This window comes from Arvicola amphibius, chromosome 6 (assembly GCF_903992535.2).
Source record: "Arvicola amphibius chromosome 6, mArvAmp1.2, whole genome shotgun sequence".
NCBI classification, from domain to species: Eukaryota; Metazoa; Chordata; class Mammalia; order Rodentia; family Cricetidae; genus Arvicola; species Arvicola amphibius.
Window position 1 is genome coordinate 4,843,299 of NC_052052.2, and position 26,841 is coordinate 4,870,139.

The 26,841-nt window shown below is 48.3% G+C and overlaps 1 protein-coding gene across 1 annotated transcript in view; it reads left to right on the forward strand.

Moving 5' to 3' along the window:
• Positions 1-26,841, forward strand: part of Camta1 (calmodulin binding transcription activator 1) — an 811,989-nt gene that overhangs the window by 412,800 nt on the left and 372,348 nt on the right. The window contains exon 5 of the mRNA XM_038333569.1: positions 10,215-10,350. Coding sequence (XP_038189497.1) covers positions 10,215-10,350 — 136 coding nt within the window. The remainder of the gene's footprint in view (positions 1-10,214; positions 10,351-26,841) is intronic.

The window sequence follows — 26,841 nt, forward strand, 5'->3', positions numbered from 1 at the left end:
CTGAAGAAGCCAGGCCATTTGTCCTCTAGTGTTTCCTCTGGTTTGGATTTTGCTGGCAGTTTCCCCAGAGTGTCATTTAGAATGTCCCTGTCCCCTCTGGGAGGTTGAAAAAATTGTAGCTGAGTCCAGAGACTTACTTTTAAGGTCTTTTATTTTAGTATCACTTTTATTTATTCTTGGAGAACTTTATCCATATATAAGATGCGTTTTGATCATACCCACCCATCCCCCATTCCTCCAATTCCTCCAGGACTCTTCTAGCCAACATGCACCCATCCCAACTGTATGTTGTTTCATTAAGGTCTTTTCTGTTTGGCCAGTACGGAATGTGCTCCCATTGAGAGCCACGTGACAGGGGAGGTAGGACTCTCTCCCTGCCTTTCTGGTTTTCTTTAGGTTTTGATGACTTGGGTCACAGGCATCCTCTGGCAGCAAGCAGTGTGTGGGTTTTGTTTTAGGGTCACAGCGAATCCAGAGATTAAGCATACTCAATGCGTTCTCATCGTTGTGCTTGCTTCTCTTCCTCGTGCTCAAATTGCCCATGGCCAGTTCTCAGGGGCCTCTTCAAGGGGCTTCCTGAGCTCTTTTCACATAATTTTGAATCATTGTTACAGCTAATACTGTGCTGAAAGGCAAATAAAGCAAAAACCGAGACTCTTTCCCCTTAAAACCCGGGACAGTGCAATGCATCCCCCTTAAAACTGGGGACAGGGCAATGCATTCCCCTTAAAACTGGGGACAGTGCAATGCATCCCCCTTAAAACTGGGGACAGTGCAATGCATCCCCCTTAAAACTGGGGACAGGGCAATGCAATTCTCCTTAAAACCCAGGGCAGTGCAAGGTTTTGTTTGCTTTCGCCAGCTCTGGTCAGTGAACTGAAGGACCTAGCCCTCAATGAAGCGAGAGAATGAGTTAAAGAGCAGCCACAGCATAAAGGAAGAAATGAGATAGCTTCATTCATGCGTGTGTCTTGATTTCATATGTAGAAAGCCCATATAATCTACAAAAACTTTACAGGAACTAATAAAAGAGATTAGAAGGCCTTGGCACATACAGGGCTGCCCTAGCCAGCTTTCCTGTTGCCATGATACAATATCCCGGTGAAAGCAATTAAGAAAGAAAGGTTCCTTTGGTTCATAGGTCATGGGTATGGTCCATCAGGGCATCAAGTCAGAGAGGCAAGAGCTCGAGGCAGCTGCTCACATGGTATCCACAATCGGGAAACAGAGAGCAATGACTGTCAGCGCCCAGCTCGCTTCCTCTCTTAAAAAGAGGAGTAGACTTTGTTTTATTTAATTATGATTGTGTTTTATAGAGGTGTGCATGCCAGGTTGTGACATGTGACATGGTGAGCCTGTGACGATTGGAGGCCGACACTGAGCTGGTTCTCCCCTTTTGCCTGCATCTGGAATCTGGGGTTGGGACCGATCACCAGGCGTGCACACCAAGTGTCTTCCCTCACGGAGCCACCAAGCTCCATTGGCTCCTTTTATTCTGAACAGGCCCTCCACCAGGGAACATCTTCCCACTTCAGTTGAGTTATTCAAATAATCCCTCTCGGGCATGCTCAGGGGCTCACCTCATCAAGATAGTCCGTCACAGGTGTGCTTGGGGGCTTGCCTCCCAGGTGACCCCAAATCCTATCAAGTTAGCAATCAGTTGTCACGTCCACAAAGATCGATACCTCAAAGTCAATTATACATCTATGAGGCAGAAATGAACAACCCTAAAGCGAAATTAAGGAAACAATTCCATTCACAAAGAACATTAAATAGAATAAATTAATTAGCATGGATTTGCTTTGCAAGTTTTAATACCGGTACATTGCAAGCTTCTAAGTTTTACTCAGGGAGAGCCCAGATTTACATAGCTGGAGAGACCATTCCATGTTGATGGAATTAAAAACCACGTCATTGGACATGGCTGAGACACTCAATGCTATCAGCACAGCAATTCTCTCCAAATTGACTTCTGGAGTCGATCCTATCCAAACCCCCTGGGGGTGCGGGGCCAGAGACACGGTTCTGAGGTTAAGACACTTGCTGCTCTGGCAGAAGATCAGGCCAGCACCCATTCCAGGGAGCACAACTGTGTGTGACTCCAGTTTCAGGGAGCTCAGTGCCCTCCTCTGGCCTCTGCAGTTACTGCACCAGCATGCCTATGGCGACTATACAAACATGCAGGCACTCACACATACACATTAAAAAATCAACCTGAAACAAAGGGGAAAAACCTTTAATCCTTCTCTCCAACCCTAAAATTGTCTAGTTAGTCATGAATGCACATGAGATACTAAGAATAGCCACAACAACGATAAAAAGGGACAGCTGCAGGACTTGGGGTCCCTGACTTCAAACCACAGGGATTAAGATAATTGGCATACGCCAGAGAATAGACCAGTGTATGAAGCTCAAGAATAAAACCTTAAGTTTATACTTCATTTATTTCCAGCAAAAATGCGAAAGCCGTTCAGTGGATAGGTTGGGAGGCAGGACATACATTTTCAGTCTAAAAAGTGGAGCTGAGGCAGTGGGATATCAGCTTAGCCCCTTGCATCACCTGCATCAAAACCTACCACAAGCTGCATCCCAGGCCTAAAAGAAAGAACAGAAAATATAAAACTCCTAGAAGAAAACGTGAAGAGAATTTAGGACCTTGGACCAAGTGACAACTTCCTTCATCTCTAAAAGTTGGTCAAAAGGAGAAAACAGATAACCTGGATTTTATCAAAAATTTCAAAGAAACCATTAAGGTAAAGAAAACTCAAATCATAGGCTTGGAAACAGTATGTGATAAAGTCCTTCCATTAGGACTTTATGTGAGGACTTCTGGCAGCTCAGAGAAGTCTAAAATGGGCTAAAGATTCAAATAGACATTTACCCAAGAAATTAGACAAATAGCTAATAAGGACATGAAAGGATGGTTGGCATCAGTAGTCATTAGGGAAATGCAAATTAAAACCAGCACACACCCATTAGGGTGGCTTCAGTCCAAAAGACAGAATTGGGGCAGATGAGAGGCCACCCGCGCATCGCTGGCAGCGTGCGGATGTATCAGCACTGTGGAAAGCCATCTAGCTAGCCCCTTTGCTTCAGGGGAATCCGACGTAGCCAGCTCACACGGGTTACTACTGAGCCTCGAATCATGGTTAGGAAAGGGTCATTCTCTGGTAATGGAGGAATCCACCTATATTTGCTTCTCCAGTATTGCGGTTTTATTTATTATACGGAATTACTGGTCTGCTTAGAGGTGCTGGGTCAGTGGGAGAGAGATCACCTCAATGGCATCTTTCTCTAGCTCCTCTCCAGCGATCTTAATAGTGTATATAAAATTGTTGGTCCTTTTCCCCCACTGACTTGATATAGCTCATTTACTGTGTAAGCTAAATTTGTATATAGAAGCGGAAATGTCTATTCTGTCCTACTGGTCCATATTCATCTATCAGACTCGTATATTTTAAACCATAGAGGCTTGAGAGTATGGTTAGTAGCTGGTAGTTGGCCCTTACCAAATGCGTGCGTGTGTGCATGTGTGTGTGTGTGTGTGTGTGTGTGTCCTGCGGATTGAACCTAGGGCCTTGCACCTGCTAGGTATCAGTCACTGAACCACTAAGTAATAACACCAAGCATTATAATGTTATACTGCACTGCGGTGGGACTGTGGATCCCATGATGGTGGAGGGGGGAGGGGGCAAACACACTATCAGGCAGAACTTATGTGAAAAGTGTATTGGGGGAGGGAGGAAGGGGAATGGAGAGCGGAGAAGATGAAAGGAGAGGGAGGGAGAAATGGAGAGACAGAAAGAAAAAGAGACAGAGAGACAGCAACCTGCTTGAAGAAATTCCTTGAAGAGATGCAGAAAGAAGAGATCTGGGAGTGGGCGGAGCTTGTCTCTTAAAGGGACCTTAGCACCTGCATGGAGTTAGGGTACTGCCTGCCATGGGGACAGGGGTGGCCACTCTGCCTCTGCTAGGCCCCCAAAGAACAGGGCTAGGTTTGTGTTTGCCTGGATGATAACAAACCTTTCTATTTTTGTTTCACTTGTGTGATGTGTGTGTGTGTGTGTGTGTGTGTGTGTGTGTGTGTGTGTGATGTTTATTAGTTTAGGTGTGGGCATGTGTGTAGGGGTGTACCTGCACATGGCTGCACATGCATGTGTTGGCTCTAGGTCACCATCAGGCGTTTTTCCTCAAATTTATTTGTCTGTTGAGATGGGGTTTCTCACTGAACTTGAAGCTCACTGATTTGGCTAGGCTGCCTGGCCAGTGAGCTCCAGGGAGTCCACCTGTCTCTACACCATCCTTTCCCTTCCCCAGGGCTGCCGTTGCAGAAGTTCATGACCATCTCTAGATTCGTACATGGATCTGGGGATCCAGATTCAGGTCGTCATGTTTGGGTGACAGACCCTCTTGTGACTGAGTCATCTTCGCAGCCCCTTGTTTTATGATTTATTTTGAGACAACATCTCACTATTTGCCCAAGCTGCCTTGAGCTCACTTTATAGCCCAGACCAGTCTTGAACTTTTAGTCTTCCTGCCTCAGTCTCCCCAAATAGCTGGGATTAAAGCCTGCACCACCAGGCTCCCCAAACAGCTAGGATTACAGCTTTTGCCACCAGGCCTGTCTCTTGGCTTCTCATTGGGGTTTATTTGGCTCTTCTTGATATTTATGTCTCATAAATAAAACTATTTATTTATTCTGTTCTTATGTGTATGCATGAGAGAGTATATGTCTGTGAACTGTGTGCATGCAGGAACCCTCAGAGGCCAGAAGAGGGCGTCAGGTCCCCTGAAACTGAGTTACAGGAGGTTGTGAAGCCGCCATGTGGGTGCTGGGAACTGAACGTGGGGCTTCTGAAAGATGAATGCTCACTTTTAACAACTGAGCCATCACTCCAGACCCTAAGTAATTTTATAAGAAAATGTTCTACATTAAAAACATCCTAATGGTGTCCTCATTGACAGAATTAACTCAAGGGGAGGTCACATTTTATGATCTTGTTTCACCTTCACCGAGACATGCCACCTTTTTGTATGTATCAAAACCTGCTTTTATGTCTTTTAGAAGATTTTGCAGTTCTCTTTAGATTGGCACACTTTCTTATTAAATTCCTTAAATTCTTTCCTATGTTTAAATTTTCTTTACGTTTTCCTTCTTCTCTACGGTAGATGGAAGCTCGCCCATCATTAAACCATCTCTCTTCAGTTATCTATCAATAATCTACTTATCTATCATCCATCTTCAGCTCTCATCTGTCTATCTATCATCAGTTATCTATCAATCTATTATCCATCTGTCTTCAGCTATCATCTGTCTGTCTATCTATCATCTATCTATCTATCTGTCTATCTGTCTGTCTGTCTATCTATCATCTATCTATCTATCTATCATCTATCTATCTATCTATCTATCTATCCATCTATCTATCTATCTATCATCCATCTATCATCTATCTATCTATCTATCTATCCACCCATCCATCCATCCATCATCTCTTTACCTATATAACTATTTATCTGTATTAGTTAGTTTTCTGTTGTGCTAAAACTCCATGACCAAAGCAACTTATAGAAGGAAGGGTTTATTTGGCTCACAGTTCCAGAGGATTAGAGCTGGTCAGGAAGGGAACCATGGCAGCAGGCAGCAGCAGTGGCAGCCAGAGCAGCTGAGGGCTCACAACTTGAACCAAGATATAGAAATAGAGAAAGTGAGCTAGGAATGCCACATGGCTTTGAAGCCTCAAAGCTCATCTCCAGCATTTAAAAGTGTGACTACACCTCCAAAGCCAACACAGACAGTGCCACCAATGGGTGACCGGGTATTCAAACACCTGAACCTATTGGGGATATTCTTCAAATCATCATACTATCTAATGTCTAGCATCTGTCTATTAATCTGCTCACCCACCCACCCCCACTCATCTACCTATACTACACACACACACACACACACACACACACACACACACACATCTTATAGTATTCTTATCATTTGTGAAGCTTTCCTCAATTACAAGGACTTTTCTCACCACTGTGCGGAATGTAACTGCTTGTCCTAGCTGTTTGTCTCTTAGATGAAAGGGTTGCTTGGGTAGCGGCCTCCTGCCTAGAACAAAGCTAGTTTCCCATGGCCACAGTCTCTCCTGGAGGTCTCCTGTACCAGTGCAGCTGTGGTGGGGGGCTTGGGAGCTTCCCTGGGGCTCTCGTCTGCCTGTCTCAGCTTTGTTGTCCCAGAAGGAGATCCTGGGAGGTAGATGAGAGTCTAGCCTGAGGTTATGTCCTAGATGACCCTAGGAGGCAACAGTAGGGGAGTGTCAGGGTGAAGGAGGCTAAGTATGAACCTAAGTAAATGGCTTGTTCCCCAACAGTTCTCCACTGTGTCAGCTCTAGAGAGAAGAGTGGAGGAGCCAGAGTTACCTTACCTAAGGGTTGAATCTGGGACAAACCCAGTTACCCGAGTGTCAGGAGGAGACATAGACACCCCCACTTACCTTAGCTGTGGGAGGGCAAGTCTGGGATACCCTGAGTTATCCCAGTCATAGGAAAGGAATCCTGGGACAGCTCTAGAGTCAACCCCAGACTCCGTAGAGAAAGAATGGGGCAACTGAGGATTTGCCTGACTATAAGAGAGGAAGCCTGGCCCCTGGTCCCGTGCTAAGTGTGCTTCTGGACTCTACTGATCCCAGCCAGCATAGCAGATCACGATTCAGTCTCTGCTTAGCTAGCGGCCTGGGCTTCCCTGGCATCCACAGACTTGCAGGCACTGGAGCACAGAAGGCTGGTTATCTGGGGATGTTGGCAGCACCCCCCTCACAGAGTTGGTATGCAGGTGAGGTTGTATGCAGATGACAGATGGGCATAGGTGCTATGTTCTCAGCCAGCAGTAGGTGCATGTGGATGACCAGGACACAGAAGGCTGGGATGGTTAGGTTGCTGGCTCTGTCCACACAGTCCCTGCTCTCCAGCCGCGTCTCCATTCCTGCCTCCCCACTCTGCTCAGGTCTGCTCTGCCTTAAGCGGTCAGGTAAATGGAGGCCCTTCTGTGTCAGCCCCTTGACCTAGTCCTTCCCCTTCATCCTAAAGCCCGCTTCCTTCACCGTCCCTCCTCACAGGCTCGGACTTGCTGTGTTTGCATCAGGGATGGCAGCACAGTCTCCCAGACTCAGTCCTGTCAGGCACAGGGATCCTTCTGTAGCAGGACCGTTTCCCCCTTCATGGCTCGTAGGGCCTGGCAATGTGGGGGGCCTCCAGGTCGCACAGAGCAGAAGCAGACTCAGAGTCAGTCTAGAGGATTGCACACTGCTTGACTCTCATTCCTGTGGACTGGGCTGAAGATTCCTTTCATTGAGGTCATTCGAGTTGAACACTGAAGCTCCCTGAATGGTGTCCTGCTTAAGTGATAGATGACAGGGCCACTCTGGGGATTTTAATGTGAGATCAACAAGAAATGAGTATGACTGAGTTTGTGGGAGCCCACCCTCTCTGGGGACCACTTACAGTGTAGGCACGGGTGCTAAGGATCCGTAATGGTACAGGTCACAGGTCCTTCCTCTGAGGCCTTCTTCAGAGGGTAATTTTTTTTTTGACCAGGGGTTTCCTGGCTGTGTTCCCATTATACAAGTCCCCACCCCCGGCCTATGAGAGGACAGGGACACCGAATCTGTTTTCTTGCCCCAACATAATCCTTTGCCCTCTTTGGCCTTAAAGATGGGAGCTTGTGTTTGGGGACCATTTGCTGGGTGTTTTAGGGACTGGGAGGTTTCACAGTTATCTGAGGGTGCAGTGCAAATGCCCAGAGCTGCTGGGACTGAAGGAGGCCAGCGCACCTCCTCCCCTCTCTGCAAGCCCCTCTCCCGTGAAGAGACGGAGATTGACTGCGGGGTTTGCAGTGCAAACCCATAGGCACAGATAGCCACCATCAGGTGATAGCGTGTGAGCAGTGTGTAGGGCCGTTTCCTGTGATTGTTTTGGTTGGTGCAGGCTGGGGGTGGAAACCAACAATGACAACCAATTGCACCCGGACCAGGGAACAATGGAGCGTAGGGAGGCACCTGGGAAAGTCTACAATTTCCCATGGAACAGCTCTTTAGTCTTCCCGTGGCTGCTGGGTGACACAGTCGGGCTGGGTGGGAACCATAATTAGTTGCAGCCACCCCGAGGGTTGGGCTTTCTCTTTGCCCTCTAGACAATGGAAGATTAAGTCATCAATAGCCAGGGTTCAGTCCTGGGTGGTGAAATGGCCCATTGTTCAACTGAAAAGGGAAAGTTAGGGGCCGGAGGCTCTCCCCAAGCAGTGGGAGGATGGATTGGCGTGTTTCTTCTCCCCACCTCTGCTGTAGCGGAGAAGCCACAGCCAAGGCGCCTCCAGAGCTGCTCTAACAGACGCACTCCTGCGCAGTACCGCCTCCTCTGGCTCAGAGGAGGATGGAGCGCCACAGGCGCCAACACAGGCACACACAGAACCACGGGCAAGTCTTTCTGTGCCTAGTGGACAGGTGCAGGTGGCACACAGCCAGCCCCTGGGTTGAGCGTGCTAGCTTCGGGGTTGGATCTGCTCACATCTGCACCTGCTGCTGCTTTATTCTGGGAACGGCATGCCACAGCACCTGCTGGCAGCTGGGGGAGGTCCTTAACGCTCTTGCGCTTTGTAAATTCCTACCCAAAATATATGAGCACCACAGCACCTTCACAAACACACACCGCACACACAGATACACACACACCATACACATACACGCACTGCGCACACAGACACACAGACACACACACACCACACATACATGCACTACACACACAGACGCACAGACACACACACCACATACACACCACACACACCACACACACACACACACACACCACAGACACACATACACCACATACATACCACACACACCACACACACACACCACACACACACCACACACACACACGACACATACACCACACACACACACACCACAAACACGCACCACACACACACACCACACACACCACACATACACCACACACACACACACACCACACACACAGATGCACAGACACACATACACCACATACATACCACACACACACACCACACACTCACACCACACACACATACCACACACACACACACACACACACACACCACACCACACCACAAACACACACCACAGACACACAGACCTCTCCTCTGCTCTCTGTGACTGGGGTATGCTTTTTCATTGGAAAAGTCTAGATTCTGTTTTGTTTGGTACTTCCAGTGTCTTGTTCTGTTTTCAGACACAGGTCTTGTATATCCTGGGCGGGCCCTGAACACACGAAGTAGCCATAATGGCCTTGAACATCTGATCCTCCTGGCTTTGCCTCCTAAGTGCTGGGATACAGGCATACAGCACTATTCCCAGGCTGTTACATGGTGCTATGGATCCAAACACAGGTCCTCATGCTTACAGGGTAATCCCTTATAGACGGAGCCTCATCCTCAGCCACATTTGTTCATTTTGAACATCACAGGAATGCATTTAGAAACGAACTGCCGTTTTCCAAAGCTGCCATGGCCATGGACAGAATAGATGAGGGTTCCTGGTGTATCGAAGATATCTGACAGCTGAAGCCCAAATGGGGAGGAATCAGGTACTTTGCTTGCCAGAGAGGAAGGACCATGATGCTCATCTGTATCCAGCAGTAATCTAAATGCAAGCAATGAATCAAGAGCGGTTGTCCTCAGCACCCAGGGCTTCTTCTATTGGTCTGCTCTTAACGTAGTCATCTAGCGTCTGCGTTAAACTTATTTATTCCCTAATGCTGGCTGATGGATTAAAAGATGTGTAGAAAATACTTCTACAAGAGATAAGATATTGCAGTCTGCCAAACACCCCTGGCTCTTTTTACTTTTTTTCCCCCTCTCTCTCTGTTTTGCCTACTTTACGCTACTGAGCTCAGGGCCCCCCACATCATATATCCTGATTAGTTTGGAGGAAATTACTAAGGGGTTGTTTTTTAAGCCTATCATTGACACATTTAATTCATTAGGTACCAAATCCACAAGCAAATTTTGGCTGGCCGTAAAACACGGTTAATCCAGGGAGCTGCAATAAAAGGTGAAAAATTATGTCCCAGCAAATGTGGAATATTGCTTTTCTGTAGAGACTTTTACTGGTCTGCGGTATCTTTCTTCATAAATTTCCCTTCTGCTTAGTTCTCTCGGTAACTTAACCATTTGTCGCTTGCAGACCGCAGAATGGCTCCATGATACTCTACAACAGGAAGAAGGTGAAGTACAGGAAAGACGGGTACTGTTGGAAGAAGAGGAAAGATGGGAAGACGACCAGAGAGGACCACATGAAGCTCAAAGTCCAGGGAGTCGAGGTAAAGGGCAGAAAAGGCTCTCTTGTCCTCCAGGTGTCATTTACGGGCTGCCATAGAGAATTTGGAATTGCTTGAGAACGATCTGATGCCAGTCACCACTGTCAAAGGAATTTTAGTTTGTCAAGTCCCTGCTGTTGGCGTTGGCTTCTGTCCTCTTACCCCAGAGTTTCCCTTCTGTTTTCTTTGGAGCTGACCATGGCCAAAGTGCTCTACCCAGGGGGTCACTGGTGTATGGATGGGGATTGGCGAGGTGGCTGTGGGTTTATCTACTATATTGATCATTTGTGTTTCTGGGTGCTTTGGGGTTTTACGGGGGTGCAGGTCTCAGGGAAGACGGGTGTCATCGTGAGGAAGCATCCTCTTCAGGTGCTTCAGCCAACTGGTAGCAACCATCAGGGCCGGGCAGCTCTCCTCATGCTGCTAAAATTTCATCTCCCTGTGGGTGTCCCAGCTTCAACAGATAATGAGATGGGCTCTCCAGTGAGCAAGGTTCCTGCAGTGCTGGAGTGGAGAGAGGGAGAGGGATCTGCGATCTGTAGGAATGGAGAAGGTTCTGTAAGAATGGGCTCAGCATCTGGAACAAGCTCAGCTTTGGGTTTCCTGGATGCTACCTTGTTATTCTGGCTCTAACATGGACAGCCACCCTTCCCATCAGAAGGTTCCAACCAGGTGTCCTGAAGACCTGCTAATTATGGCTCTTTTACATTCCTCAGTAGTCCCACCAAGGGTCTTGCCTGCCACTCTCAAAGGGATGTGGACAGGGATACCATGGGCGAGATCTCAGAATCCTCCCATAATCCAGCTGGCATTTCAGAGAGGTAAAGGCCGGCATCCTAGCTACTGTCATGTCAAGTGTGTGTCTGCCCGTCTCAGTGGGCAGCAGGGACTGTGAGCCCACTTGAGTTCTAAGGATTGCCCTTGGGCACTGTCGGTTTTGGGGACACATTTTGTCACAATGATTTTTTTCTCTGTATTAATTATGTGCTTTTATGGCTGCCAAAAATAGCATCAAATGGCTTTTATTATATTACCCCATGGAGAGAGATAACTTTCATTTTATGTGTATGTGCTTTTTTTTTAATATACCAATAAGAATTGTTTTATGGTGATGAATAAGAAAAGCCGCGGTATGAGAAATTCCAGTTTCCTCTCCTCTGCCTCGTGTGCAGTTTAATTGACTGCATGGAACATTAATGTGCAGATTACCCGAACGTGCTGCTGGAAAGAGCCATCTACAGCATTGTGACCAGGATCCTGCTAATACATACGCATTAGCCTTTCTTGCAGGGAGCCCAGAGAGTTGGGGCTTGCTCTCTGGGGGAACGGGCTCTTACCGCCCCACAATGGAAGAATAGGTAGGGAGAGAGTGAGAAAGAAAGCTTGGGTGGGGACCAAGAGAGAGGAAGCTACTTATGCAGGGATATTGAAAGCCTGCAGGAATTCACACTAAACCTCAGCAAGCAGCCCCCGTGCCTGGAGGCCTCTGGTATATTTCATCTTTAGTAATGCGTAAATCAGGAACTCCTGGTTGTAACTAACAGCGGGGTGGAATTCGTCCTCAGCAGTAGCTTGGAAGTCCAGGGGAAAAAAAAGCCACCGTGTTCATTTTCTCCCCTCTTGTTATAAATTAGAATTGTCACCGGATGGAATGAGGATGATTTATGGCTATTTTTAGGCCGTATTTATGTTGGGAGTTATTTGTAGTGCTCAGCCTTGCAGACTACAGCCTGATTCTTCAGATGTGAAGGGGGGGGACGACACATGCAGATCAGAGAGGGCCATCAGTGACCTGCTGGCCATGAGAAAGCAGCCCCTGTGAGTGGGGGGACTGAGAGGCCTCCATGGCAGTGACTTGGCCAATGTTGTCTCTGGTGTTCTGAAGAGGGAGGCCACCTTCGGCTGGCTACGCTTCTTGGCGGCTGGTCTTTCCCGTTTCACTTGGAGTGTTATCCCACAGAACCAGGCAGCAAGTACTGGCTGTGTACTTGCTTCTGTGTGTTCTCTACAGAGAAAGGGGGAGGTGTGTGCACCGTCCGTGGACTCATAGGTGCAGCAGGAAGGCGGCCATGTTTGCACATCACGCTCATTAGCAGGGCACGGAGCTGTGAAAGGTTGAGCATCTAGGATAAGTGTCCCCGGGAGTCCAGAATGGGCTGCAGCGGGCAGAGATGCTTCTCGGGCTAGGTGGGGTGTGAAATGAATTCTTGGAAGTTGGGGACGGTTGCGCGTGTATGAGTAATTGACATGTTGTCTTACACTGTGTCACTTAATATCTCCAGCAAAGCCGAATCTGTGTTGTTCTCCGGCCATCTTTAAGAGAGGAATTCTATCTTATTCCTCTCTGTACCCCTCTCTGTACCCCTTATTCCTCTCCTGTCCCCTTGACTTTGAGAACCCTCTCACTCAGACTTGTAGTATCGTCATTACTGCCTGACTAAGCATCCTTATATGGGTCTTCTTGGGCACATAAACAGTCTGGACCAGGAATTGCTGGGTGTCAGAGTTTTAGTTTTGCTAGACAATGCCAAATTGCTTCTGAGCGACTGTTTTAATTACATGCCCACCAGCACTGGCAATGATCATTTCTCCTACACCCTCCGGCACACTGGTCCTCAGAAGATGGTACTGTGTGTGTAATTCGAATTCGAGTTTTTCCCTCTTATTCGTGGGAATGGGCTCCTTCTTGTTGAAGTAATTGCCTTTCCACAGTTATGGAATTTTAAATAGCCCAGAGGAAGGGCTTTTTGATAATATCAGCCCCCACACTTCATCCGTGGCGTTTCTGTGTTAGTTGTGATCCGGAGTGGGACTGGGAAGTCCAGTGGGTAGTCTCCGCCAGCTGTGGTGGTGCCATATAGTAGGCTATACGGTCAGAAGTCTGCTTCCTCCCTGTGGATTCAGCAGGCAGATCCTGTGGCTAGCACCTGTGCCCCCCAAGCCCTAGTCCCCTCCAGCTACCCTCCAGCTGGACGGACAACTAGGGTTTTAGAGTTGTGAAATCTTTACTGTCCCAGTGGGGTTCCTCCGTTCAAGGGCATGATAAAGACATCTGGGTCTATCATTTAACATATCACTTGCTTTAAGCCTTCCCCGAGGCCAGGAAAACTTCCAGCAAGCAAGGAAAGCTCAGCTCTGACTCCTTTTGTTCTTGGGGGCTGGGGCCTTCACACACATCACTCCTCAGCAGGCACAGGGTGCAAGGGGCACGGGGTATGGGCAGCGGCTTTTGAAGCTGAATAGCTGTTCCTTCGCAATCAGCTGTCTTGTCTGGGGGCCAAGGAGAAGGCTGCGCCATAAGCTCCCAGGGAGGGCAGAGCTGATGAGAGGAGAGGAAAGGGGACTGAGGTGTCAGGGGATCACAAATGAGGCCTCAGCAGGTCTGAAGTGGGTCCTGGCCCCAAGCTGACTCCTGTCGGCTGATCTGGTGTTCCCGGGAAAGGATTGCTCTAAAGATCCCTGTGCCTTAAGAACTCCCGCAGCCGTGTTCACGCTTGTCAGGTGACAGCAGCAATCAGCCAGAGAGCCTTTCTGGAGGAGTCCTTCCCAAGTCTAGAGCCCTTTTCTCTGCCCCCCCCCCCACGCTAACAGGTTGTTTTATGTATGCTCACCCTTGTCCTCAGACTCCTGGCGTGTTTCGTATCCAGACTAGCTCTCAGTTCCCCAATTCTCCCATTCCTTTTCTGCTGGGTTCCCAGGGAGATGGGAGCTGTACCCTCAGTGTGTAGACAATCACGAATTTGCAAATCTCCCATGAACAGTAATGCTTTGGTGCAGACATCCATGCAGAATACATGTTATCATACCTGTTACATAGATGGAGAGGTCAGGTCTTCAGAGAAAGGAGTTCATAGGTCCCAGAGCTGGGACTGGAGCCCGAGAGTTCTCAGCTTTAAGCATAACTGTTGTCCCCGGCACTCGGGGTGACCTTTAGGGTTTCAGGTCAGCTCAGCCCACACTATTCAGCTGGTGTGGTCCATCCTTCAGCCACTTATTGGGAGCTTGTCACCCACTATCATTGTGACAGGTACTGGGAGGTTCAGGGGTACAAAGAGGGATGTGTGGTCCCTAGTCTTGGGAGGAGACAAAATCTTAGGGTTTTGATGTGTGCTGGAAGAATTCCAAGGTCCTGTGTGGAAAATGTGGGCAGCATAGAAGGCAGACCTGGCTTTAGGGCAGAAGCACGGGGAGATGTTGGGTGATGGATAAAGGTTAGGAAGTGCATGAGCCATGATAGAATCTGCCGGGAAGCCCTCTGTGAAACCGTTCCCAACAACTGACTGAATGGCTGGCTTGTGGACATCTTTTCCAGCCCTGGCCAAACTGGATATCCGCTTCTTGTGTGCCTGGATTATTGCATGAACCTTTTCATGGGTAGCTATAAACAGCCTTTTCCTCCCCCCAGACAGAGAATCGGTGACAGCAGAGGTGTGGTTCTACCAACTCCTAACGTGAAGGAAATTAAAAGAGTTTATTGTGCTTACTGACAGGGCAAAGGTGAGAGAGTGCTTAAATGAATGCAGGTCTCCCCAAAGTGGCTGCACCACCCCAAAGTCAAGGATGGGGCCGTCCCCATAGCAGTGCAGCTGTAGCCCCCTCTCCAGTTAGCCCCCCACAGTCTATCCCTCTCCAATTAGCCCCCTACAGTCTATCTTCTGTAGCACCTCCAAGACCACAAGGCAGAATTACCTACAGCTGGTGCAGAGGTGCAGGAGACACCACAAGCTCTAAGGGGAGGGTCATGTGACCCTCTCCATCCCTCCTCCTACAAGGTAGCTTCAGCAAGCCTGATCTTAAGAGTGACTCACTCGTGAAGAGTCTCAGCTGCTCTGATGAAGACAATGGCTGTTGTCGTCAGGGTTCTAGTACAGAGTCCTTTGCTCCTATCTCACGCTGTCCTTTGGTGAAGACAGTCTGCCTTTGGGGTCAGTGAACGGGTCTTGCGTTGAGGTTGCTGGCGCAGTGGGAGACCGGACCCAGCCCTGCTTCCTACAGAACCCATCCTTCTGTGATGAAAGGCAGTCCCCGGCCTGGCCCATCCCTGAGTGGAAATGCCAGTTCATTTCCTCTGCCTGTCATTTGTGGATGTGAACATTTTGCTGATCTGTTTGTGCTGCCTGGAAAGAACCCAGTGTCCCTCATTTCTCCATTAACTGCCTTCAAGCTAGAAGGCCGGCATTGGCGCAGCAGTGACCGTAATGAGGTTACATTTTGGGACTTGTCCTCATTAGAATGATGTTCTTTATTTGAGCACTTAGGCCACATATTAAAAAAGGCGAAAAAAAAAGTACCTCTTTCTAAAGTAGAAACGATATTGTAGTTACTGCATTAGGAATTAACAGGGCATGAAATAACCGCCTCATGGCAGAGCCAGATCCCTTCAGCTCTGTTCCCGGCCATAAGATAAATAGGTATCTTGCTTGCAGATGATGGGAAATGCTGGCAGTAGCCAGCCTAAACAGGTCTGGGGCCCAAATCAAGTCTGGAAAAAGGCAGGGAATAGATAAGGAGAGAAACAGGTTAAAGAAGCAAGGGACCACAGAGGCTCAGAGGGGCCAGCAGCCTGCCACTGCCACCGTGTATGTTTGACCAGTGCGGTTGCTGCTTTCTGGAAAGGCTTGTGTTCGGTCCCTGATATTTCCTGGGGACTTGCCATGCACAGACAGCATCTCTCGTGTAGACCATGTTTCTTTCTGTGGTGTGGCCACTGACTTTTGAGTCTTCCAGGGTTCAACCCTGACCTTCTTCAGCCAGAGGGAAATACCCCCCTCGTACTGCTTCCTCCAGACTTCACCCATGCCTGTCTTAGGAGTGTTCTCTTTGATGGATCTGTGTCCAGCACATAGATGGTTAAACATGTTATATCTTCTATGCTATAACGCTTCTGTCTGATGTCTGGACACTGGGGACTTCAGGGTGTTGGGTGTGGAGCGAGAATGTCATGTTTGGCAATGTGCAGAAACAAAGCCAGATGTCTCCATAAGACATGGCCACGATTCTCCTGTTTCTGCTGTCACGGCTGCAAGAGCAGCGAGTACTCTTCGCCATAGGACCCTCTCCCTGGCAACCTATTATCCAGGCTTTAGAATGTCTGGTGACCTAACTTTCGCCCCTCCTCTGGTCTGGGAGTGAGGTGTGCTGTGTGTCTGAGAAACTTTCGGTCACTGTCTTGCCTGGGCTTCACTTATCCTGGTTTTCCTATGGGGTAGACAGTTAATCTCCATTGCTTGCACAACTAAATCTTGGAGTTGGGGCATGGGAGGAGTAGGCAGATGGCAGAAACGGGGAGGGGAGGGGAGGGAAGTAAAAAGGAGGAGAGGAGAGGAAGGAAAAGACTGGGAAAAGAACAGCCTACAGGCTACACAGTTACAAGACCTGGGGAGGGGATAAAAACGCTTCCCATGCATGCATGGGGACACGAGGTTGGATCCTCATTACCCACGCAAAAGCTAAGAAGAGCAGCATGCATCTATAGCCCAGTGCTTGGAGGGGGAATGGGCAGAGAAGCAGGTTCCTGGAGCTCACTGGCCAGCCAGACTAGAAGAAACAGCCTCCAGACTCAACAAGAGACCCTGCCTGTAAAGATAAGATAGGATAGAAATGGAAAAAAACGCCTGACATTGACCTTTGACTTCCGCATCCCTCTCTACAGGCTGCGGCATCTCCACTACATACACAACACTGGTGCCCGTTTAAGATAAACAATAAATACTATTTTAGTTCAAGTATATCTCTCATATTTCATGGGGCATATTTCTGATAAAGTGGTACCTGCCGTATTTTTGAACTCACATCGCATTGGCTGCTGTTGTTTACCTGGTCACTGTTTCTTTGCGTCTTTGCAGACAGGAACTAGTCTGCTTTGGATTCGGTGTCACTAAGGACACGAGGGCCAGCATTCTCTGCTGTCTCTGATGAGGTACTCTGGGCTTCTAGAGTGGAGGTACAGCATCCATCACGGAGCCCAGGGCTTTCTCAGTGCTGTTGGGACAACAGCACCTGGATAAAGATGTGCCACAAAGGCCTTAAAGGGCATGTGATTCTTGTTTCTGCTGAACAGTGATATAAAATGTCCTGTAAATCTGATCTGAGCCTCGGTGAGCTGCATTCCTTGCAGAAGCAGCTCAGCAGACTATCAACTGGAGCCGCTGAACTTACGTTTAATTTTTATCCTAATGGTTCCTAAAGGTCCTTTCAGGTTAGTCCATGAGGCCCGGAGTGGGAACTTTAGCAGATTCAAGGGCAGCCACATAAACCCTTGGCTACCACTGTCAAACTCACCACGGGCTCCTTTCTGCCTGAACCGCTTCCTAGAAATCAGGAGGATAGCTACAAGAGCTTGTAACCACCCATCATGACCTCATCCAGAGCTGGGCTTGCATTTGAGACAGTGTTATTTGTCTCTTGGTGGACAGACAGATGTATATGTGGTTGCTTGTCGGGTGAGGAATACCTCTGGCCTTCACTTGACTGAACAGCAAATTGGTCTCCCAATTCCTAGCATTGCTGGACAAAGTTACACCCACTCTTTGGGATATATCCTGTGGGGAACCCCATGTCCTGTGGGCTTGAGTCTCTAATCTGCTGCAGCAGAAAGCATCGCTGGCATTTTTGAGTCAGCAGAGGGAAGACAGAAGATTTAAACTCTGCATAGTATTCAGGCTGCAGGCTCTTAGGGTAGATGACTATATAGGAGAGCTTTTGAGTGCCTTGAGGTTTCCTCCTGGCTGATAGCCTTCTTTTTCCATCTCTATGGCTCAGTTCCAATCCTGGCCAAGGGTGGTTGTCTTCCAGCTGCACCCAAGGGTTCATATCCTACTCTGACTAAATCTGGGGTCAGTGTGGAAGTCACAGGATCAGTTCACTTTGTGTCTTGCCTGGCTGCTCACAGGTGACCCATAGACCACAAGGTCCACAATACCCTAGAAGACTCACAGCCTATCTGCCCTGCTGCCCCAAGTGGCCTTGGTTTATGGATCCCCCTTGGGATTCCCATACCCCTTTGATACGCAAATTACTTTTTTAAAGTGCTTCACTGTGCCGATGGCAGGGTCCTGTCTGGGTATCTCATCCCAAGCCCCCTGTTGGCTTAGCAGTTAAACACACTAGCTGCTCTTGCCAAGGACTCATTCAGGCTTGGTTCTCAGCATCCATAATGTGGTTCCCAGCCATCAGTTATCACTCCAGTTCCAGGGGAGTCAGTGCCTCCTGTGACCTCTGCTGGTACCAGGCAGACACAGAATTCACATATGTACAAGGAGGCAAAACACCCGTGCACATAAAGTGAAAAATCAGTCTAAAACTATTTTGAATGAGTTTCGCTCTGTCTTAAAGGAAAGAGTCAAGAGGAAAATTCCACGAGTCAGTGCGACAATTTGTTACTTGACTGCCGGCACCTTTTGAAAATCTCTAACTAAATTCTCTGATGGTGTGGTTGAGCCTGCCATTCCTCAGTCACCCTTGGCAATGCAGGAGACAAATACCAATTTTCTGAAGCAGAAGATGCCAGCTGACACTGACCCACAGCCTTCTGGGGACACAGCCCTGCCCTGCGTCCTCCACCGGCACGCTAGCCCAGCTCTTGCCATGACACTTTATATATATATTCCGTGCTCAACTTAAGTCCAAGCCTTGCTGTGTCCTCATATCCATGTTTATAGCCTGACACATGTCTGTGATGTGTGAGTATGTTTTGGGGGGATGGGTTCATGTATGTGAGTGTGGGCTGACACTTGTTTGTGAGGTGTGTATGTTTTGGGGGAGGCGTGTTCATGTATGTGATTGTGGGTGTGCACAGACCATGTATAGAGGTTCTAACCTTCAGCCTTCATTGAGGTAGGGTGGTTGGTTGCTCACTGGGTAAAGAATGCCCTTCCATCTCTAATGTGTACGCCAGAGTCCACGGGGATCCTCCTGTCTCCACTCAATCTCACCATACTTATGGTAGGATTGTAGGTGCACGCTGCTGTGTTTGGCCTTTGTTTTGGGTTCTAGAAATTTGAACCCAAGTCTCTATGCTTGCATGATTCATGATTAACCCAGGCCCTGGTTAATATTTGACTAATGATATGACAGGGATATTGGAGTATCTTTGTTTTCTTTCTTTCTAGTGGCAAAAGGTCTGCATGCTATGTGCTTTCTGTTTATCTCATGCTAAGTGTCTCCAGCCTGAGAAAGTCAGAAAAAGTCTCTTGAAAAAAAAAACATCTTGAAAGTAGGACTCCGTAAATGCCACATTTCTTCCCAAAGAATGTGCATCCCAGGGGGTCCAGGTACTAGCATGGAGCATCCCAGGGGGGTCCAGGTACTAGTATGGAGCATCCCAGGGGGTCCAGGTACTAGTATGGAGCATCCCAGGGGGTCCAGGTACTAGTATGGAGCATCCCAGGAGGCCCAGGTACTAGCATGGAGCATCCCAGGAGGCCCAGGTACTAGTATGGAGCATCCCAGGAGGCCCAGGTACTAGTATGGAGCATCCCAGGGGGTCCAGGTACTAGTATGGAGCATCCCAGGAGGCCCAGGTACTAGTATGGAGCATCCCAGGAGGCCCAGATACTAGCATGGAGCATCCCAGGAGGCCCAGGTACTAGTATGGAGCATCCCAGGAGGTCCATGGAGCATTCCAGGAGGTCCAGGCAAGTTTCAGTGTGCTCCCGGTGTGCTGGAACAACAGATACCAGAACCTTGCTTTGCAGCACTCGGTGGGCTAAAGGACCAGTTGTCCCAGAGGTAGAGGGATGCATCCTTGGACCTGGAGTGACATGTGGGATGTTGCAGAATCCCCCTGGATTAGTGACCGTGGAGAGATGCAGATGTCATCTGTCCCCTGCTTAAGTACTTACACGACAGCAGCAGGAAACAACGAAGGTACTTTTCTTCTTTGCCACCACGATTTACGTGCAGTTTTTGATGGATGCAAAAAGTAGACATTTATTACAAAAGCGTAAGAAACGTCGACTCCTCGTGAATTGATTATTTAGAATTTATTTTATTAAATATTCTAGGTGGTGCACAATAAACCAAAGCTCCGAGGCTGTACAGCTTGATGATTCATGGACCTTTGCTGGTGATAGGGAAATCAAAGATTGGCCCTGCCATCTCAGAAGAATACAGATTATTATTAGATCTGGAATGGGCCTCTCGAGAAGCTTCCTTAAGGGAACACACGTATCAATAATTTCTTCCCTGCGCAAGGCTCCTAATGCTTCACTTATGGAAACATAAATTCCATGGCAAGTGGCTGGGGGTTTCCCTCCCTTTAGGCCCTCACGTCTGTCACCCAGAGATGACAATTCTTCATCACAGTGACTCGATCTCTACGGTTGTTTGATCCTTTGCATCTTTCTCTCTCTCTCTCTCTCTCTCTCTCTCTCTCTCTCTCTCTCTGTGTGTGTGTGTGTGTGTGTGTGTGTGTGTGTGTGTGCAGTACATCAAGCCACGGTCAGGGGACAATTATAGCTGTCAATCTTATCCTTTAACTTTGTTTGAGGCGGGGCTTTTTGTTGTCAGTTCCTTCTGCATACACCGACCTGACTGGACTGCAAACTTGGAATGATTCTCCTGTCTCCACTTCCAATCTTGGTGTGGGAGTGCTGGGATTGTAGATGTGTGCCACCCGTGTCTGGATTTTAGGTGGGTTCTGGGGATTTAAACTCAGATTTTTATAATCGCCAGCAGGTACTTTGCAACTGAGCCACCCTGCTCAGCCACCCTTTTTAACTCTCACCGTGAAGAGACTCTACCCGCAGTGGCCTTCAGTTCTGGGGCTGCATGTGGGGTCAGGTTAGCGTGTGAGTTTGCATCACCTCTGTCTGTAATGTCGTGAATGTTCGTTAACTTCTTGGAGGACCCTAGGAGCAACATCAGACCCGGAACTCTGATAGAAATGTGGCTGTAGAGTGTTTCTCCAGAAGCTGCAGGACAGCAGAGCTCATATACAAAGTCCTGGTCCAGGACAGTGAGGGGCGCTCTGTCCACTTGTCTCAGGGCTGCATTAGTTTCTGTCCCTTGCTGTGTGAAAACACTGTGACCAAAATCGCCTTATGGAGAAAAGAGTGTTTTAGCTGATGGTTCCAGAGGGAGACTCCATAACCATGGGGGAGGCACGGCAGCAGGAAGCTGAGCGGTCACATCTTCAATAGCAGTAGGCAGCAGAGAAAGCAAACTGTAAGTGTGGGAAGGCTGTGAATTCTCACAGTCCAGCCTCAGTCATCTACTTCTCCCAGGAAGGCCACCCTTCCTAAAAATTCCTTAACCTCCCCAAAGAGCACCACCAACTGTGGACCAGGTGTTCCGATACCTGAGCCTATTGCGGGGGGGGTCTTGCTCGTTCAGGCTGCTACAGGGTCAATGCCTGTTCTCAGATCATAGCAAGCCCGGCCGAAGGCAGGGTCAACTGTGGAAGAGAACACAGTGTGACCGTCCAGCCTGCTCCCTTGGAACAATGTTTCCAGGTGATGTGATGGTCAGCAGGGGATCACAAAGCCACAGTCAGTGGGACTCCCAAGGGTTTTGCCTTGTCTGATTGCTTGAGATTAGAAATGGTCCGTGATTCCTTTTGCTTTTCAAAATAGCAGGCAGATGCTGGACACAGTGACCTCCTCCATACGGGGCTGCAGGGAGCTCATGTGGGAAGGACGACACTTAGCCCCCACATGCCTGCCACTCAAACGAATCCCTGATGCTTGCACATGGCATGAGGTGCTGATATTAAGTTAACCCCACCCTCCCTGATTCTGCCATGCGCTTTTATGTATGCAATTAGACCTAAGTGTTAATTTAATGTCCCATGAGGTGTGGGTTCCCCAAAGAACACAACCTGAACCACTCTGCAGTTAACTTCTCACAAAAGGAATTTTGCTTTATTTTCTACACAGCTAACAGGTCCACAGAGAAACCATTCTTTATGATGCTAAAGAAATGGCTCAGTGGTTGTTTTCAGAGGATCCAGGTTTGATTCTTAGCACCCACATGGCTCACAACCCTTTGTAACCTAGTTCCAGGAGATCTGATCTGAAACTCTCTTTTGACCTCGGCATGTGCGTGGTACATATATATGATGTAGGTAGGTAAAACACCCATAGGCATAAAATAAAAATTAATTTTTATAGAAAAGAAATTGATCCTTCTGCTGAAAAGGAAAGGCATGGATAGTTCTGCTGATGTGTGGTGTGTGTGTGTGTGTGTGTGTGTGTGTGTGTGTGCTTGCATACATACAGATACTGGTACATGTGTATATGCATACATTTTGAGGCCATAGGTTAACATAATGTCTTCCTCAGTCTCTTTCCACCTTAAGTTTTTGAGACAGAGTCTCTCTCTGACCCTGGACTAGTCGGACAACTAGCCCCAAGGATCCTCCTGCCTCCATGTCCCCAGCAGGGGGACTTTAGAGGCATGTCACAACACACAGCACTTTTACCTGAACTCTGGGGATTGAGCTCAGGTCCTGGTACTAGTGTGGCAATTATTTAAACCAACTGAGTCCTGTCCCCAGACACTGCTGCTGACATCAACTCTTTAATTGTTGTGAGGAGCTGAATCTTAGGTGGGCAAACCAGGTGGAAATAGGCTTCCGGTTCCTAGATGGCTAAATTTGGAGGGCTGGCACCCCAGATTTCTGGTTCTCACCTAGGCAGGAGCAGAGTCAAGGTTCGAGGTCCCTGACCTTTCCCACTGTAGCCTCCTTCCTGATGATATTTGCCTTTTCCTGGAAGGACGTTAAGTAGCTGTACTGAAGCAGCCTATTCCCCAGATTAATGAGCATTTTCAGACACAAGATGCAATGTTTGGAAACGAGATGAAATGGTATTGTGTCCATATCCCCCCCCCACCCCTTTCATAACACCTGGCAATAAAATTCTCGGGCTAAATACCAGATGAACGTGCGCTTCGTTATGTATGGCGGTTCTGCCTATAACTTTTTTTAAGCCCTCCAGATGGAAGCACGGTCTAAATGCGGAGAGGCTGAGAAGGGGACATGAAAACAAATGCACCAAGGAATAAAGAATCTGTTTTTTATACTTTCTTTTGCAAATAGCGTTTGCAATGACATATTGTGAACGGACTGAGTTATAACAAAAACAGAAATGAAGCAGAGCTGGGGGGGGGGGAGGAGGAGCGATTGCTGCACTCACTTTAACGGATATAATGCAGAGCAATGGGTTTTACACTCAATTAGTTTGCACATTGTGTTGGACACAAACCAGAATGTAGAATGTTTGGGGGTTTTGTTTTTTACATGATTAAGGGAAAAGAGATGAAATAAATTCTGTAAATTACTCCCCTACCCCCGCCTCGTGCGTTTGCTTTCCTGTCTGAGAGGTTTGGTTTCGTTCACCCCCGGTATGCAGGAGATGAGCCTTGCAGGGAGGTGGGTATGCCCAGGTCCTGACCTCGGCTCCCAGATAAGGCGGTCCTCTCAAAGATCCATCGCTTTCCAATAAAGGCCCATCTTCTGCATATTGCTGTGTAAACAAAGTGGACGCACCGGCTATCTGCATCCGGCGGTTTCCAGGACCTTGCACTTTGCCTGTGAGCAAAGAGGAGCAGGCATGTGACAGGGGCCAGCAGATATCACCTCCCATTTAGGTGACAGAAGTATTTCCAAGGCTGCAAGGGTTTCGGGGTCAGCCCTTCATTTCTCGGGCTTCATTATCTATCCTTGCATTTTTAATGCCCCTAATGTGGTGATATTGCACACCACAGTATTGAACTGTACTGAGCGGCTCTGCATTGTCTGTTAGATGTGGGGGGATGGAGGTTGCTGCTGTCAGGAGGGGCAGGATAGCTGGGGGACGCCACTGGGAGCATCTGGGAACCAAGGCCTTCTCTGAGTGTTTGCTCACACTCCCACCAGCAGACGAGTCCTTTGGGTACTCTGAATTGGCTGCGGTGTGGCGGGGCTAGATCCTGCATTTTGAGGAAGTCTTTGGGCGAGGCCGACATTGCTGCTGGTGCCAGGGATCCCACTGAGGAGGGGAAACGGGGCTAGTCATGTCCCAGAGTAGCTGGTCAACTAGCACCCCTGCCAACACTGACTGAAAATAACCGGCACCTGGCGCTGGGCTGTGACCAGAACAACCTTCCCGTGAAGCCTCATTCTGCCCAGAAAGGTGTGTTAAAGAGCCGAAGGTCAGACGCTTGCTACTTTCTTGTGCAAAAGGAAAGCCCTCCTGAGTGTGGCACACTCCGCGATCCCACATCTGATATTCCAAACCACCAACGCTAATCAGAAAACAATGGGAAAAACTTGTTAGGTACAATATCCGATTATAATTATATTTTTTTTACTCCAAAAAGCACATCAAATAAATAATGCAGTTTATGTTACTTCTAGAAAATGCAGCAGCGTTAGTTAATTTACATAAATTATACAACTCATTATCTTTGTTTATAAAAAGCCTTAGCAATATTTTGGCTTATGGATGGAAAGGGGGGAGGGTATCCCAGACTTCAGTTCATCCAGTTTTCTGGCCCAGGCAGCCACCATTTTACTTATTTGCAGAAAGAGTGTCTGTCTGTCGACCCCTTCAGGGGCTGCCCTTTCTTGATGATGAATGGGATGACTTGTACTCACCTTCGGTTCATAAAAAAGAAAAAAAAAACAAAAGCCAAATAAATTCCAGTGAATTTATCCAAGCATCGGAAGGAAGCTCTGAGCATCAAGCTCCTTTCTCTGGGCTGCCACACCAGTAGACTGGGGAAGGGGATGTGGGGGCCCAGGCATCCTGGGTCTCCTTGCCAGTTTTTCCTTGGTAATTCTGGCAGGCTGAGGCTAGGCAACAAGGCAATTCTTCTGTCCTGTCACCCATAGATGGCCACAGACCAGAGACTACATTTACACATGGCTATGGATTTTTTAAAAATATTTATTTATTTATTATGTATACATTATTCTGTTTGTGTGTATGTCTGCAGGCCAGAAGAGGGCACCAGACCTCATTACAGATGGTTGTGAGCCACCATGTGGTTGCTGGGAATTGAACTCAGGACCTTTGGAAGAGCAGGCGGTGCTCTTAACCACTGAGCCATCTCTCCAGCCCAGCTATGGAATTTTTGAACCATGACTTGACCCTATCCTTTGACATGATGTAATGTAGAATCCATTCTTAGTATGATAAAAGTCACGTCCAGTGTCCCATGCCCAGGACTGAGACACAGCTGTGTGAAGTACTTGCCAGCGGAACATAAAAACCTGAGTATGATCCCCAGAAGCTACAAGGAAAACCTGGCTGTGATGACTCCTACTGGTCATTCGTATGCAGGGGAGAATGCAGACGGGCAGAACCCTGGGGTTCACTGGCCAGACATCCAAGCCCAATTTGTGAGTGAGTACCAAGCCAAGGGAGAGACCATGTCTCAAGAAATCGGCATAGATGTTACTGGGGAATGACCCCTGGGTTGTTGGTTTCAGGCCTCTTCATGAATATGCGCACACGTGCACATACACCCACCTCCCCCCACACACACTCACAAATCAGTAGGTTAAATAATTATAACCTTATTATTCTTTATTTATTCTTAGAAAATTTCATACATGCACAGCATACGATGGATCTTGATCACAGCCATCCCCCATCCCTCCAGCTCCTCCTGAGTCCCTCCCAGCACATCTCATATCCTGAGTTCAGGGGCCCCTGCATGGGGGAAGGGCCAACCTACCGGTGTCCACCCCCAGAGAAGAATGGCTCCCCTCTCCCAGTGAGTCTCGCCGTCTTTCCCACTTCACCATTATCGTCAGAACATCATAAACACAGCTTGTATCCTCTACTGAGATGCATCGGACTGGCCAACAGGGAGGCTGGAGGGCCAGCTGGCTCTTCAGCAGCCAGGGATTTAGATTCTGACTCTGACTCTCCTCCCGGCCCTGTACCAGGCTCTGCCTCATAATCAGGAACTTAGGATGCTGCACAGAGAGAGGGGACGAAGGCCTTGTCTGAGGGCTTGGTGGAGATTGGAAGGGCGTGCAGGAGAACAACACGGTAGAAGAAAATTGAGCTCTCTTCCCTTGACAGTGCTTGCCTGCCGCTTGCAGCTTAAATATTAAAGCCTTTGCTGGAGGATGGAGGAGCCCAGATCCCAGGTTGTGTGGGAGGAAAACAGGAAAATCTGAAATTCTTCTTCGTCACTTACGCAGATACAGTAGGATGGTGAGGACCAGGCCTGCTGGAGGCTTCTCTGCCAAGCTGCAAGGGGCGAGTGGGTGGGACACAAAGACACCGATGTGATTTCAGTTGTGAAAGCAAACCTGGAACACTCTTCGTGCTGGGATTGTCTGGTCTACGGCCATGAGCATAGTCCAGATGTAACTCAGGGCTATCAGGGCTGTCTACAGAGTGCATAGGTCTAGCCTAGGACCCGAAACTTTTCTGACCTAGTACTTGGGAGGATAGAGGGTGAGTTGTGTGTCCCTGTTCAGTCGATGGCCAGTTATTGAATTCTTCCATCCATTCATTCAAGAAACATGACTTCAAGCCCACTGTGTGTCTGCTG